Below are 15,001 nucleotides of genomic sequence, written 5' to 3'. Positions count from 1 at the left end.
TCCTTAAAAAAAACTTTTGAAGAACTTGGTAGTTACACCTCATCTCCCTCCTAGTGCTTGTAGCAAAAAAAACCCCACACAATCCTAAATCCAGTAAAACACGAGTAATTCCTCCTGTCTTGATAAGCAAAATTTATTCTCTTCAGAAAATTACTGTAGAGCTTTTCAAAAAAAAAGATAGGAAAGGTCATTTTTTTTACTGCTTGATACCTAATTTCTATCTTTTGAGTGAAAACCAAGAATTTTCCCTGTTTGTTCGATAAGAAAAGCAAACTGTCAGTGAACATGTTCAGTCCTGTGTACATGAACAGGACTGGTGTGGAGTGATCAGGTAGGAATTTATCTTGAGGACATGCTGTTAGGTAAAGACTTACATTGCTTTTTTTTTTTTTCTTAGTCTGATATTTTTTGCATAAAACTTTTCATCAGGTATTAATTATAAGAAAGAATTTAAACCTTCTACTTTAAAATAATGACTTCACAGAAGAGAAACTGTTTTCTGGTTTGATGTTAGCGTTGTAATATTCCTCTGTTTTGGTCCTTCAGCTTCATGGCTCTTTTATATCATATGCTTTTTCTGCATTTCTTGTCGATTTTTCTTGCTCATGTGCTCATTCTCTTCCCAATTTAAAATAGAAGTGAAAAACAACTCACAGAAGCAGCCGATGATGTTCTTTTTCTTAGACTTACACTTCCCTGCAGTCTTTCACTGAGAGGTCCTTAAGCCCTGGCAGAAGGTAGGGAACACTATTCTTAAAAACGAGGCATTGTGGCTTAGCAGCAGCAGGTGTCATCTAATTCTTCCAGTCATCCTTCCCAGTTGTGAGGTACAACAGGGCACTTACACTGATGTGGTCCAACCAAAAGCTCATTAAATAAAGGTGGTACAGATTATACCCTCCTCTTTTCTGTTGCTTTTCTCAGGAAATATTGCCTCTTCAGAGCTGCCACCGCCAGGAGCAGGAAATAGGCTGTATGCTGCCCACCCAGCCTGCAACCGCAGTCTTCAAACAGATGCAGGAGAAGCAAGATCACCCTGGATTAGACCCGCTTCACTATGCTCTTACTTCACAAATGGGCATAGCTGAGTTTTGCACACAATTTGTTGCTGTATTTTTTACCGCTAGCATCAACTGGTTGAAAGGCAACACCTAGTGTGCTTCCAGTTGTGTTCCAGATGGTCAGTGTGTGGCATCTTCTTTAACCACAAGTGACTTTTATTGGGTACCATGTGTTGTGCGTGCTGTCTTCTCATGCATATCCTTCCCCACACCATAGGAATACACAGGCAAATAGGGCAAGGTATTAAATTAAAGGCAGGCTTATTTCAGTGTATAGTTGTGGTAGTCATTAAAGGATTTGCACAAAACAAAGCAATTATCAAAATATGTTGCTGGTATATTTTACACATGATAAATGGACTTTTTTGAACTTGGGGAAGCAGGCAGCTGCATATACACATGAAAAGTAGAGAAGCTGTGCTCTGGGGATGTCCCCACTGAGAAGTGGACCTGCCTGTGTTGGAGCCAACAGGTCTAAGCTGGGTGTAACACTCACCCGCAAAGCAGAAGGCTCATGTCTAAAGTGTTTGTTGTTCCCATTCCACCTCGGGCCAACTTTCATAATATTTTTTTCATGAATAAAGCCAAGCAACGGTGGCGGGAGAAGGATCTGGGAATGGGGGGACCCACTGCAATTTTGTTGTGACACTTCATAACTCTTACCTTTTGAGCAAACATTCCTGTTCACTTGGTTTGTGTGACTTTTCTATAAATTAGAAACCTCGTTCATTTCAAAACCAGGTGCTGTTAATAAACCACACTTTCACTGAAAACAGTAATTGTTGCTGAAGCAACAGCTCATTTCAAAACATTGTTAAATGGAGGTTTACTCTAAGGAAGCAGGGTTCCTACTCTTCAAATACTGCTACAGTGTCCTGGGAAAATTGTACAGCTCAAAGGATTTGTTTGTTGGTACAGCACTCTTCACTATTGCCTCTTTTTCTAGCATGAGGAGAACTGGTGCAGTCCCTCTGAGATCCCGTGCATTCCATCATTTCATATGCACTGTCAGCCTCACTGGAGCACAAGCTAACCTGCACGCAGATGCACTGAATACACAAACAGTTCTTTTCTGTTTGAACACTAGCTTGAAATCTCTCTTTTCTTCCAGATGTCCACACAGAAGCAGTTCAGGCAGCCCTTGCTAAACATAAAGAAAGGAAAATGGCAGTCCCCATGCCCTCAAAACGACGTTCGTTGGTGGTGCAAACATCAATGGATGCCTACACACCTCCAGGTGAGCATTTGTGTTTGTGCATTTTATGGAAAATTTTAAATGGTTCTTTGTGCTGCTATGAACTAATGGTCTAATGGACAGTAACAGAAATGATATTTGAAACACACTGAACATAACATTGAGGTATCTTGGAAGAGAAGAAGGTGGAAAGTCAACTGGGGCAGTTTCCATGACTGCTTTGCCCGTGGTGGTACCTGACCTAGTGTTAATCGCGTTGATCTTATGAGGCTCTAACTATGGTGAAGTTGTCATATAATATGTGACTCAAGGTATTGTTCAAGTTTCTGGTTTATTCCTTAATTCTGCAATGGAATCTTGTCTTTAAAATTTGTCATACCAGCCAGCTCTTTATGAATTTTTATGGTCTTTTACCTACTTACTACACTGAAAATACTCCACATCTTATGCGTTCTGATACTCACCGTATTCAGCCGGGACTCAATTTCTCACTGAGGGGTAGGCTTTTTACAGCTGGAAGAGTTTTTCTCAGACTTTGTGGAGTGTGTTTGGGAAAGTATTTGGGGTATTTTGTACTGTTAATATGTGGTTGGAGATCTTCAGATGATCTCAAGCCACATTAGAAAGGAAGCAACTTCTATTATCCTTACCTGTTTTCTTGTAGAATAATATACAAGCCATTGAACTAGCGTGTGAAAGCTCTCTCAATGTAGTTAGCAATTGTCTTTAGTTTCAGGGCTCTTGGTATTACAGACTTTTCTTATTGTTTGCCTGCCTTTGTGAGTTTTTCTTAATGACAGTTTTCTTTAGATTTATAACATGAACATGCCTTATTTCTACTTAAACAAGCAAAAGCACTGCAACTAACAGGCTGTTTTTAATTATTAGATACTTCTTCTGGTTCAGAAGATGAAGGCTCTGTGCAGGGTGACTCCCAGGGAACTCCCACCTCAAGTCAGGGGAGTATAAACATGGAACATTGGATCAGTCAAGCGATCCATGGCTCTACCACGTCAACCACTTCCTCCTCCTCAACACAAAGTGGAGGCAGTGGTGCTGCACACAGGCTAGCTGATGTTATGGCTCAAACACATATAGGTTAGTATACCACCGTTTTCAGTGTCTTCAGTTTAATGTGAATTTTGTTTCTCACATTCAGCTGATGCTGCTATTTGAAGCCTTACAAAAGGTTTTCTTGTGCTTTTTCTTCTTTTTCTCATTTTACATATTTTATATTAAAAGCTACTCTTACAATAATAGACTTATTAAAAAATACAATTAAAATTTGGGGGTAGACTTCTGTTATGGCTAACAGTCTAGCTGTTAGCACCCAAATATCCGAAATGTTTATTTGCATGAATTCCATTACTTAACACTAAAAAAGATATCTTTAGGATCCATCAGTAAAGAAAATTAGTGCATGCACCATTAGGGATTGTTTGCACACAAGTTTCTACTTCTGCAATAGTTTAATTACATGGTTTGAGTGATTTTAGGTAATTCTCTGCTAAGAGTAGGTCCTCTTACTTGAATCTAGAATTGGATGGAATATCTAACAAGGATCAACCTTGAGAAAGACTACTATATACCTTTATAAAAGGAAGCTGGTATTATTATTAATAGCTTTTTTATATTCCTTGGATAGATCACGGGAAGTCAAGGCTTTCTTTCCATTACAGACCTAAACTTCACAAACATTAACTGTTTCTGGATGTAGTGTTATTGACATTAGTCTTCATTTAAATGCGATGGCTATTAGAATGATTAGTCACGTAGAAAGCAAAGCTTGTGCTCCCTTCATTCTCCAGTAACTGCTGTTAATCATGTGAAGTGTCTGCTTTGGGTACATTCTTGCAGTGGCTGTTTATTGGGTAGTCTCACTAAAATACGTTGGAGCCTATATTGGAACAGATCAAGCAACCTTGCTACAGTTCTGTTGCACACACGTTTATTTTACTGTTCCTCAGCTAATCATTCCTTTTCAAGTATATGTAATGAGACACATGAAAACATTTTAAATGTTCCTGATTTTATATGCTGGAACAGTAGTCCATGTCCCTTTTTCTTTTGCTGTTGGTATAGCTTGATATAACACCTGTATTTTCAGATGACTAATCCTCTTACCACACTATGGAATTGCTGAATTGCAGGCAGGGGAAGAATTTGTATTGTATTCCTAAATTCATGCCAAATGAGTAGCTTAGAACCTTGTTTTAGAAACACATACACTTCTGAACACATTAATCATTGCATTTGGTTATTTTCTGTGACTTCATCTTGAAATGCTAGAGGAAATTATAGCATAGAGAATTAAATTTATCCAAACTCTTAAAAGGTTGCATTACTCACACACCAAATCTTATCTGTCTTAAAATATAGCTTCTTTATAATGTGACATTTCAGTAATTTTAAATCTGGCACAGTAAATCTTCTCTTATAATCACTGAGTTTGCGGTAAATAATACAGCATTTTTAGAGCTAAATTAAGATGACAGTATTGTGTGGAAGAAGAAAAATACTACTTTTTTTTTTTCCTCCTTTGTTGTTGACTGGAACGATCTCTCCTTTGAAGAAAGCAGATAAGCTTACCTCAGTGTAAATATATTTTCATTCTGACAATTAGATGCATTAAGTAGCAACTCTAGTTGGACAGTAGTTGTGATGTAAAATTTGTTTGGATACAAAATATGACTGATATCTGCTAACAGGTTCAGACTGTGATCTTAAGGTTACTGTCTGTGTTGCTAAGATCATTGGAAAAAGTAACAGAAGCTGCACAGATGATAATTCTGAGATATATTCACATGGCTTGATGTTTATTTGGTCCAGGGAGTTGTTCTCCAGATCAGTTTACAAGAAGCAAATCATCTGTAAGTATGTAAGGATATACTGCCATAGTCTGGAGATGCAATTTTGATAAGTACAAATTTAAGGCGCAACAGGGAAGACCTGTAATGATAACCAAAAAAAGCCCTCCATTCTGACATCCACTAGGATTTGACTTCCAGAGTGCATCACAGAATCAAAGCGAGATTTTTCCAGTGTAAGTGCTGTAATACAGTCCTGAGAAGGAATTTGATAAAACATTTTGGCCATAATATAGTCAAAGTTCAGCTTTCTGTATCATTTAGATTATTTGCATAAGCTATTATATGTTTATTATCTTACACTGTTTATTTAATTTCATGGCTGGTGCTGCTTTATTATGGCCAAAGGTCTAGTAGAGGATAGATTTCCTTTAAGTATTTATTCTCAGCTATAAGACACTCAGGTGTCTGTATGAAACTACAGAGAGAATTTCTAGTTTGGCATATGTTTCAAAATTGTGTCGGGTAATTCTTGAACTTAGATATCAAAACAGTGAAATCTCTAATAAATATTTAATGTTCATTACATCTTTGAGTCAGTACTCTATATATTTCTAAGGTCTTCAAGCTTTCATTTGTCTGTGTTACATTTTTTGGACCTATACATATATAAAAAGCAAAGTGAGAAAACATCCCAGAGCTCAGAAATTCATGTAATAATAATCACAGAACACTTACCTGTAATTGTAAATTTAGATAGATTAATGAGTTAAATATCTCAGTATAAAATTTTGGTCCTGTAGCTGCTTTTAATGTTTCCTTTATATGTTTCAAATATGTTTCTGTTTGGAAATCAAAGGCCTCTATTGGAATCAAAGGCTACATAGGTTTCTAATAAAATCAATTTAGAAACATGTGCCATAAGGCATGATGGATAGTTCTCTGACAACCTTAAAATTCTTATGTGATCTGAGGACCCATATTAACTTATGATACAGGAGACTAATTTAAAATAGCCTCTGTCACCTGGATACTAATACAGGCGAAACCTGGCTGATATAAAAAGCTACAGCTCTTACTCTGGATTTCCCATCCCTGACGAGAAGAGCCAGCTTGCTTGGGAGAAAAAGCTATATTCTCATCAAGTGCAGTATTGTAAGGATGTTATTTGAATTCCTGGAGACTTTCCAAATGCATAGTGTTTATTTGTGCTTCCTATCTTCCACTGAAAAGTATTCCTCTACCTCTTTACTTCTCCTTAAACATGGTGCTCTGTCAAAACACACCCTCTGTCCGTAAATGAATGTGCTCTGAATTGTTGGTTCTTTTTCATTTTCATGAAATGGGGTAGATTATATCACTCCAGTAGCAGAAATGAAGGGTCTTAACTGGAAACAGCTGTTCAGTCTGTGATCTTCTAATGCAAGAATATTGGAAGAGATGGGGAGAAGAGGTGATGCAGATATGTGTTTGATGGAGGAAATTCTTTGAAGTCATGCAGCTGTCACAGTTTCTATTTTTTAATCAACAGATGTGTCAAGATGATTATTCTTAACTAAACCTCAAACAGTACTTCAAGTTACCAGACATAAGACCAAGAAGCTCTATACAGATTGTATTCATAGTCTATGCCTGGATTACTTTTCTACACACACACACACAAAAAACATACATAAGAATTTCACATAACATAAGAATTAACATTTTCTTTAGCAGTCTTTTGGACCGAATTTTTGTCTGAGTGACTTTCATTTCTCCAAGCCTGAGAAGGGAACTGACTGAAGATTTGTAAATCTAATGAATGAAACCTACAGCTGTAAATATGGCCATGATAAGACATCTGTTAAGAACATTCTACAAAGAAATAGGGCAAGGCGAGCCTTATTGTTCATCTTCTGCTGGATAAGGATTCTTCTTAATAGAAATGTAAATAGCAGATGGGCAGAGTGTGTGATAAAACTGTACTCTTTGACCAGCCAGTGGTGACCACATAGGGAAGAGAATTCATTCTGGGTAATTTCAAGTGCCAGTGCTGCTTGTTTGTTCAAAAGAAAGCCCTTTTACAAAAAAGCAGGAAACTTCTTTCCCATTCTATTTCACCCTGCTCTGCACCATGTGTTACAAAGAAGTATTTGGTTTCAAATCTATAGATACGAAGGGAAAGCATCTCTGCTCTGTGGTGCTTTGAGTCACGTATCTTCTCTCCCACACATTAAAAAAAAAATCATATCAATGTAAAAACCTGAAAGGAGATACTTTAACTCAAATTCAATTTGTCTTACAAAGTCTGAAAGATGGAAATATTTCGCTGAATAGATGTAAACAATTATAGCTAAAAAAAAATACTTTCTCATGTTACTAATAGCTGACTAAGTACAATTATTTTCTTAGTCATGACCTCCTCTCCTATTTGCATAGCAAAACTGCATTATAAGTAAGAGATAAAAAGATAAACATCAGCATTTTTTAATTGACTTAGTTATTGGGTAATTCAATCATGATCTATAAAAAGCTGCCACTTAGAAAGAAGGGGCAAAAATTGTGCTGATTCTAGAATACTTGATAAATGACAAGACTTCTCAAACGAAGACATTATTCAAATAATTACCAGTAAAAGCTTCATTGTCCAAGCTATTATACTTCAGCTGGTCACTTATAACACAATATAAGGTCTTTATTTCAGTAGAATGGTAAGAGTGGATGTGATCAGAATCAAAAGGCTCAACGGGACGTGCAGGTTGCAAGATATTTTTGAGTGGCACAATAAAAGCCATCTTATGTTTTCTTCAACCAGTTACAGTGGCGTCTATATGACGTTCATGAATATAAACATTATATAACAACTATAGACATTAATATCATGTCTTAATTTTTCATGATGATTATCTGTCAAATGCTGCATTCAAATGAGAAGTATGCAAAATAGTCGTCTAATATAGCATCCATATACTGTATTTATAGCCATAAAGTTAGTTTTCTCTGTTGGTAGTACATGAATTTGGGACTGAATGCACAAGAATTACATTGGTCCAAAGTTCAAGACTCATGGAAATGCTTGATAATTACATTTCAGGTGAAATCCACTGTAGGAGTTGGTATTATAGTAGATTTACAACATTATAATACTTGTAGGATATATTTACTAAAATGTGCATCTCTAAAGTAATATTGGAACAAAATTAAATTTTTTCCAGAACTTTTGTCTGCTAAAGATTCTTTCCCTCTTGTAAAATGGAGAGCATTCTTTGTCACTTCAGTGGCAGCAGTATGAAGACTTGTCTTCTTTTCTATCTCAGAGGCTCCTGGGGATCTTTTATGTCAATAAAGAGAGAAGTTGGTATTTGTTCATGGTATTTATCTCCATCTACCCTAATGCTAATGAAAATGTGGAATAAAATTATGAGACAAACTGTAAAAATAGTATACAATATGTAGGTAATACAGACTCAGACTTGAAAACATGTGAAAACAAACTGGAGCATGCTGAGTTATCAGGCTATGAAAGAGAAAGATTAGCTCTGCGGAATTGTTTAGAAATGCTGGAATAAGTCAGTTGGATTTGTGTTTGCCTTCTGGAAGGCATATCTTTGTTATGCAGAAGAATTGAAATAGCTCTGTCTAAAAATAGTAGACAAGCAAGTGTCCATGCAGAATGTAAAGTTCATGTTTCTTTACATTTTATTTCTTTCCCCTAGATTCCAACCCTGCTGTGATTGATTTTTTTTCTTAATAGAACAATGATTTCCTTTTTCAAGTAAAATTCTCATATTCAAAATATAAACGAGATATGCATTGGCACTTGCAAGTGATTGGCAACATGCCATATTCTCTTTATTTCGTGAAACTAAAGCAGTAATCTGTGAGAAGTATATTTGTCTGGGTCTTTTTCTATTTGAAGCTGTCCACAAACTTTAACTTGGTATAAAATTAAATGTCAGCGGAGAACCAGCAATCTAATTATATCTTTTTTTTTTTTTTTTAGCCTATTGCTTATGTTCTTGCAGATATACGGTACTTGGTGTAATCGATGGAAACGTTAAAATTACGACGTACTTTATAGTTGCATACATTCATTTTGTGCATGAATTCCATTGCCTGTTTGGATGTTGAAAAAAAGTCAAATGGTGTTCTTTCCTCTCCCCTTTGTTCTTCTGCCCTTCAACACTGGAGGTACATGGTTAAACCTTTAAACTTATTTTTCACAGAGAATCATTCTGCCCCTCCAGATGTTACCACTTACACCTCAGAACACTCAATACAAGTAGAAAGACCACAAGGATCAACAGCACGGGTGGCACCAAAGTATGGAAACGCTGAACTTATGGAAACTGGTGATGGTATGTCAAAAAGCAAAATCGTTTTCACTTTGAGTATTGTAACCTTTTTGTAGTTAGCGTATGCATCTGTTCTTTGTTTCTTCTGGGCACTTGTCATTTATAAACACCTACGTAGTTACAGCATCTTTGCAGTCCTCAAATACACTGGTATACATGAAGCTGACATAGAGAAATATTTCTTAATCAGTCCAGCTGATTCCCTGTAGAAATTGTTTGGCAAATAGAAGCAGCAAGTCTCTCTAGATCTGCTTTTCTGCTTTTATCATGATGTCTGGTTACAGCTGGGCTGTTTTTTAAATGGCAGGGAATGCGACATATAATAGGATGGTTACATCTTGAATAGTGTCATGTTTAAAGTTTTATTTTCTGAGTATATTTTTTTTGAAAAACAGTTATTTGTAAACCCTTTCTTATTTACTGCTCCTCTTTTCTAAAACATATTAAACGATACCTCAGCAGGGTGTGGAATTGTTGACCAAGTGTATCACATCTAAACTTAGCAGCTTCAGCTATAAAAACCACTTGGCAGAAGTGTTGGAGCCAACCGTATAGAAGGGTAGGAAGTTGAAATTTCTGCAATGCAGTGACAGAAAGTTATTAGTTCAGGATCAGATGACATGAATGTTGCAGAGGCTTTGCACTCTGCCAGGGAAAGGGAGGGGGGAGGTGTTTGATGGGATTATATTACAAAAGTGCCGCTTGCCCCACACTGCTGTTCATAATTGTCTTTTTCAAAGTGCTGTGTGGACAAGCATGCTCCCTTTGGAGACTGCTGGCTGATGGAACTGGCTGTAGGGATGTTTGGGGAATACAGGGACATGCTGAAGTAATACAAAGATGTCAGCCATGTTTAAGATGGATACTGGGCAGACATCCACTGCAGCGTAAAGAGCAACCCAGAATAAACGATGGGGCAGAGCCTGTGACCCGTGCTCCTTGCTGAACTACAACCAGTGATCATGGGAAGAGCTGATACCCGTCTTCTCAATGACCATCACCAATGCCACCTAGAAGAGTTCTCTAAGGTTGCCAACACTCACTATAGGGAGGGCTTTTTCACTGTGCATCTCTCCCCCAGTCTATGTGCTTTTCCCCTCTAACTTTGCAAGCTCACTCTGATGTTATTGTATTTATTGTTTTTATTTACACTAGGCATCATTGTTCCTTTTTGCTGAAATGATCTTAATGTCTTAATGTTGAATGCTCGAGTCACACTCGTGGTATGGCATGAAACTGTAGTTGTGGTGGCCTTGCAGTCCTAGCCTTTTTCTTACCCCAATTAACATCTGGTGGCGTTCAGCGTAGCGGTCAACTGATGTCTCCATTGATCCCTGTCCTGCAGGAGTACCAGTGAGCAGCAGAGTGTCAGCAAAGATTCAACAGCTGGTCAATACACTAAAACGGCCCAAACGACCACCATTACGAGAGTTCTTTGTAGATGACTTTGAGGAATTGTTAGAAGGTAAAATGACTGTTTTTCAAAAGGTTTGGGGATCTCTTATTAAAACTCTGTAAAATGTTTGTCTCGCACATTGACTTTGTAGAAAGCTAAGTAAGCCCTCCCTGTACTGGCAAGTACCAAAAAGTGTCGATATTCAGTGGAATCTGCTTGTAGTGGGCTTGGATGTAGTGCAGTAGAATCAAAAGTCTCTGTTGTTTGCTCATGGTTCTGCTTGCAATGAAACTGCAGAAGAGAGGGGGAAAAAGCTTTGCTCTGAGAACATTCAGCAGTGCGTTACAACCATTTCTTTTGAACATCAATATGAAAAAAAACCGTCAGTGAAGGAGCATGTTAAATGTTTTATACATCCTTTGTGTAACAAAGGAACATATAAAAACAAACAAACAAAAAACAAAACAAACAAAAAAACACACTAATTGTAAGATAGAAACATGGATAAAGTCAATAAATGGAAATTAGTTTTTAAGGAGGCCATTGCTTTGGGAATTAAGATTTGTCAGGATATGGTGGTTTAGTCCTCGTAGCAGTTTATAAGAAAGCACTGCGACAGAACATGACTTAAATTGATGAGTTACTAATGACTTACTGGAGTACAATTTTTCAGAAGTTCTGCAGTTCATCGTATTACTGCATTTTTGCCAAGAAAAAGTATTCTCCATCTCTCTTTAGGAATGAAGGAAGATCGATTATTTCTAAGATAAATATATGCATGCTGCCTCAGCAGTTTCTTCCCCTACTTGTAGAACTAGTGTTAATATAAGCACATGCATTCCTAAGATGTTTCAGTGTCCTCATCTCTGTTAAACTTAAAACTTAATTATTCTGTTTTATGTCTCCGTTGCTTCTCAATACCTTCTAACATGTCATTATTTTCAGGATATTTTGCAAAGGTAACTTATTCTCTTGGTTACACAGGTGTACACAAGGTATAGAATTTACATGGTAACTGTATATCTTTTCATAATCATAAGTTCAACAGCCAGATCCAAACCAGCCAAAGCCAGAAGGAGCTCAGATGTTGGCTATGCGTGGGGAACAATTAGGTGTGGTTACAAACTGGCCGCCTTCTCTGGAAGCAGCTTTGCAGCGATGGGGGACCATCTCACCAAAAGCTCCTTGCCTAACCACTATGGATACTAATGGAAAACCACTGTATATTCTCACTTACGGTGAGCACTCTTCAAACTCTTTGTGATTTTATGTATAGTACGTAGCGTCTGTATGTATAGTAAATACATAAGTATATAGTGAAAAAGCACTCAAAACAATGCATCTTTTCCATTTCTGAATAAGGTAAAAAAAATCTGAAGTTGTTGGTGTCCAAATATGAATTTCTGAGGTGTTATAGCATGACTTATTTCACAAAGAGGAAAAGAGCTGAGTTGATATACCTATGGAATCACAGATTATTAATTAAAACCACCTTTTAAATAGAAATACATACTAGGACAGACTTTTCTGAAGATTAAAGTCTGTTAAGCCTGGGATATTTCCCAGGCTTTGTTCTGAAAACAGAGAACCTGGTATACAAAATTTACCAGCTTCCTGAAAAGTTAAAATAGGATTTTTTTCCATGTTTTTTACACTTTACTGGCATTGCAGTAAGTGTAATATGAATTATTCCTCCTGATATGTAGTTGTACAGCTAGCAAATATGCCCCCTTGGAATAGATTTGCCAGGATATATTTGTGTGATCTTTTGTATGTCGATTTATTTCCGTATGTTCATTGCACTGAGAGAGGCCAAATGGAGACAAACATAAGGATATCTTTGTCAAATAACTCCCAAATATCTTCTAATTTTGAGAAGTTCGGAGAGCATTTGTGAGATGTTCAAATGAATTATTTTGAATAACCATCAAACTTTGAAAGCAAGTTGGAACATTTCTGTATGTTATTGGTATGAATATAAAAATGATTTTGCTTTTTTTTATTTCTGCCTTCTCAGGGACCTAGAGTCCTGTGCAAATAATATTTTTATATGCTGTCATACAGAGGTGTGTCTGCATTGTTCATTGCTGAATGCTCCCTTCTGTTCAGGATTTGGGCTGAGTGATAGTCCTTGGCTGAAAAGATGTTTGCTACAAGTTTGGGATTGCAAATACAGTTAAAGGCTTTTAAAGCGTAACAGAACTTTAGGAACTGAAGGTCATGCATGAAACATTTTCCCTTCAGGTGCTTCTTAGAGTTAAGAAGTTACTTAAATTAGGGAGCAAAGATGATTCACCACTGATCGATGTTTTTCTTTCTTAAGGACATTTACTTGGAACTAGAGAAGAATTTTTATGTTTGCAATTACATGTTTGCAGAAGAGCAATTCATATCATCTACTGAATGCCCTAAATAAATTTGACAGGACAGGAAATGAAGGTGTTAGTAAGAATCAGACCATTTCTGAATATGGGATTCTGTCCAGAGAGTCCGACCATGTGTCCTATTTCTCCTGAATTGCTGTAAGCTGAACAAAGCCTGAGGAGCTCTTCCATGGGGCTTATGAAGCCACCTAGCCTGTTTCTCTTTCCTAAGCTAACTCTTCCTGAATCCATCTTCTAAATTGTCCAAATCCTCAGAAAAATTAGACTAAATCTTCTTTTTTCTTCATTATTATCATTTAGCTACACTGATTTTTGTTGTTGCTTTTCAGTAGTTCCCCAAGGTTAGAAAAAATCAAATCTCCCTCCCCCCCCTCCTTTTTTTAAATAAATAAAATAAATTACAAAACCACAGTTCATAGAAGATGGAGTGAATTCTCTGCTACCTAGATTTCAAGTGTACATTCTTCTTCATGGGATAAGTAAATCCATTTTGATGTAACACACATCACAATTTCCTTTACTAATTTCCTTTACTAGTTTTCTTTACATGAATAATGATTGCTTTTGAAAGATAATTAGTTTACAGATGTGCCATTTGATTGGTGACTTTATGAGTGATTTTGCTGTAACTATGCCACCTTTTAGCTCTACTATTTCCGAGCAATTGTGGACATGGCATTTTAAAAAGTTGAAGACTAACAGAAATTAAGCCTTGAAATCAGCAAAGACATTCATATGTATGAATTTTTATCCCTGCTTAGTTCCCCTGGCCCCAGTGTAATGAACTTTTGAAAGATGAGGCTGCCCCCAAATCCTACCACATGGCATTAATATGACACTTCCTTTCCTTGTGGTGCGTATTTCCTTGTATCAGATGACCAAAACTTTAAAATATCAACACTGAGAACTTCCAGTAGCCTCTGAGTTTGTATCTCACAGTTCCTTTTGTGTACTTTGATAATTCAAGGAAACTCTATATCTGGGACTTTTCATATGTTCACAATTTTGACAAATATTCAAGATTTTAAAGAATAATTCTAAATTTCTAGAGGTTCGCTCCTGACGTATTATGTCCCTGCCTTCAGTATTTTATCTCTGTTTACTGTTTCTGCTTCAATCTTTTCTCATATCCTCTCTAATATCTGCATGGAAATCCTCATTATTCAGCTTTCTGGATAGGAGCAGGATCCTGCATGGTATCTTCTGTTCCCTACTTTTTTCATACAAAACATCTTTTCTACTTTCTTGTCTTTGCATGGAGGAATCACAGGTTTAACTGCTTATTCCAGATCTCTTTCCTTCTTTCCAAATTGAGTTCCAGGGCTGTTCCTGTGACAGATTTGTAGCTGTCAGCTAAAACACATCACAGCTAAGAAAGAGTACTTATTCCCTTCACACCAAGCATTTTCATCTCCTCCTTTCTTGATCAGTGTAGACAATATTGCCATTCTGCCAGCCTTTAGGGCTGTAACCGCAGTATGATAAATGACCCAGGCATTTCTTTAGTTTTGTACAGCCATTCTGTGTCTGATCATTGCAGATAATTCTGGGGGCAAATCTCCTCAAATACAGACTTTTCTTCACATCCACACAGCTAATTCTCATCCCATCTGTCACCATAGTCTTGGTTCTTACAGCAGCCTTTCTCTGGCCCCCAAAAATCATAGATTCATAGAATTATTAAGATTGGAGAAGACCTTCAAGATCCATGGTCCAGCCATCCCCCTACCACCAATGTCACCCACTAAACCATGTCCCTGAGCACCACGTCCAACCTTTCCTTGAACACCCCCAGGGACGGTGACTCCACCACCTCCCTGGGCA

At 37.1% G+C, this 15,001-nt stretch overlaps 1 protein-coding gene across 5 annotated transcripts in view; it reads left to right on the top strand.

Annotated features, from left to right (window-relative positions):
- DIP2C (disco interacting protein 2 homolog C) overlaps positions 1–15,001 on the top strand; it is a 316,036-nt gene that overhangs the window by 197,262 nt on the left and 103,773 nt on the right. For all 5 annotated transcript variants that reach the window (XM_035564302.2, XM_035564300.2, XM_035564301.2 and 2 more), the window contains 5 exons: positions 2,173–2,298; positions 3,145–3,354; positions 9,269–9,400; positions 10,743–10,862; positions 11,834–12,031. In XM_035564302.2, coding sequence (XP_035420195.1) covers positions 2,173–2,298; positions 3,145–3,354; positions 9,269–9,400; positions 10,743–10,862; positions 11,834–12,031 — 786 coding nt within the window. The remainder of the gene's footprint in view (positions 1–2,172; positions 2,299–3,144; positions 3,355–9,268; positions 9,401–10,742; positions 10,863–11,833; positions 12,032–15,001) is intronic.

This window comes from Cygnus atratus, chromosome 2, assembly GCF_013377495.2.
Source record: "Cygnus atratus isolate AKBS03 ecotype Queensland, Australia chromosome 2, CAtr_DNAZoo_HiC_assembly, whole genome shotgun sequence".
In the NCBI taxonomy this organism is placed as follows: domain Eukaryota; kingdom Metazoa; phylum Chordata; class Aves; order Anseriformes; family Anatidae; genus Cygnus; species Cygnus atratus.
The sequence above is the reverse complement of the archived record's forward strand: the minus strand, read 5'-3'. Positions and strand labels throughout refer to the sequence as shown.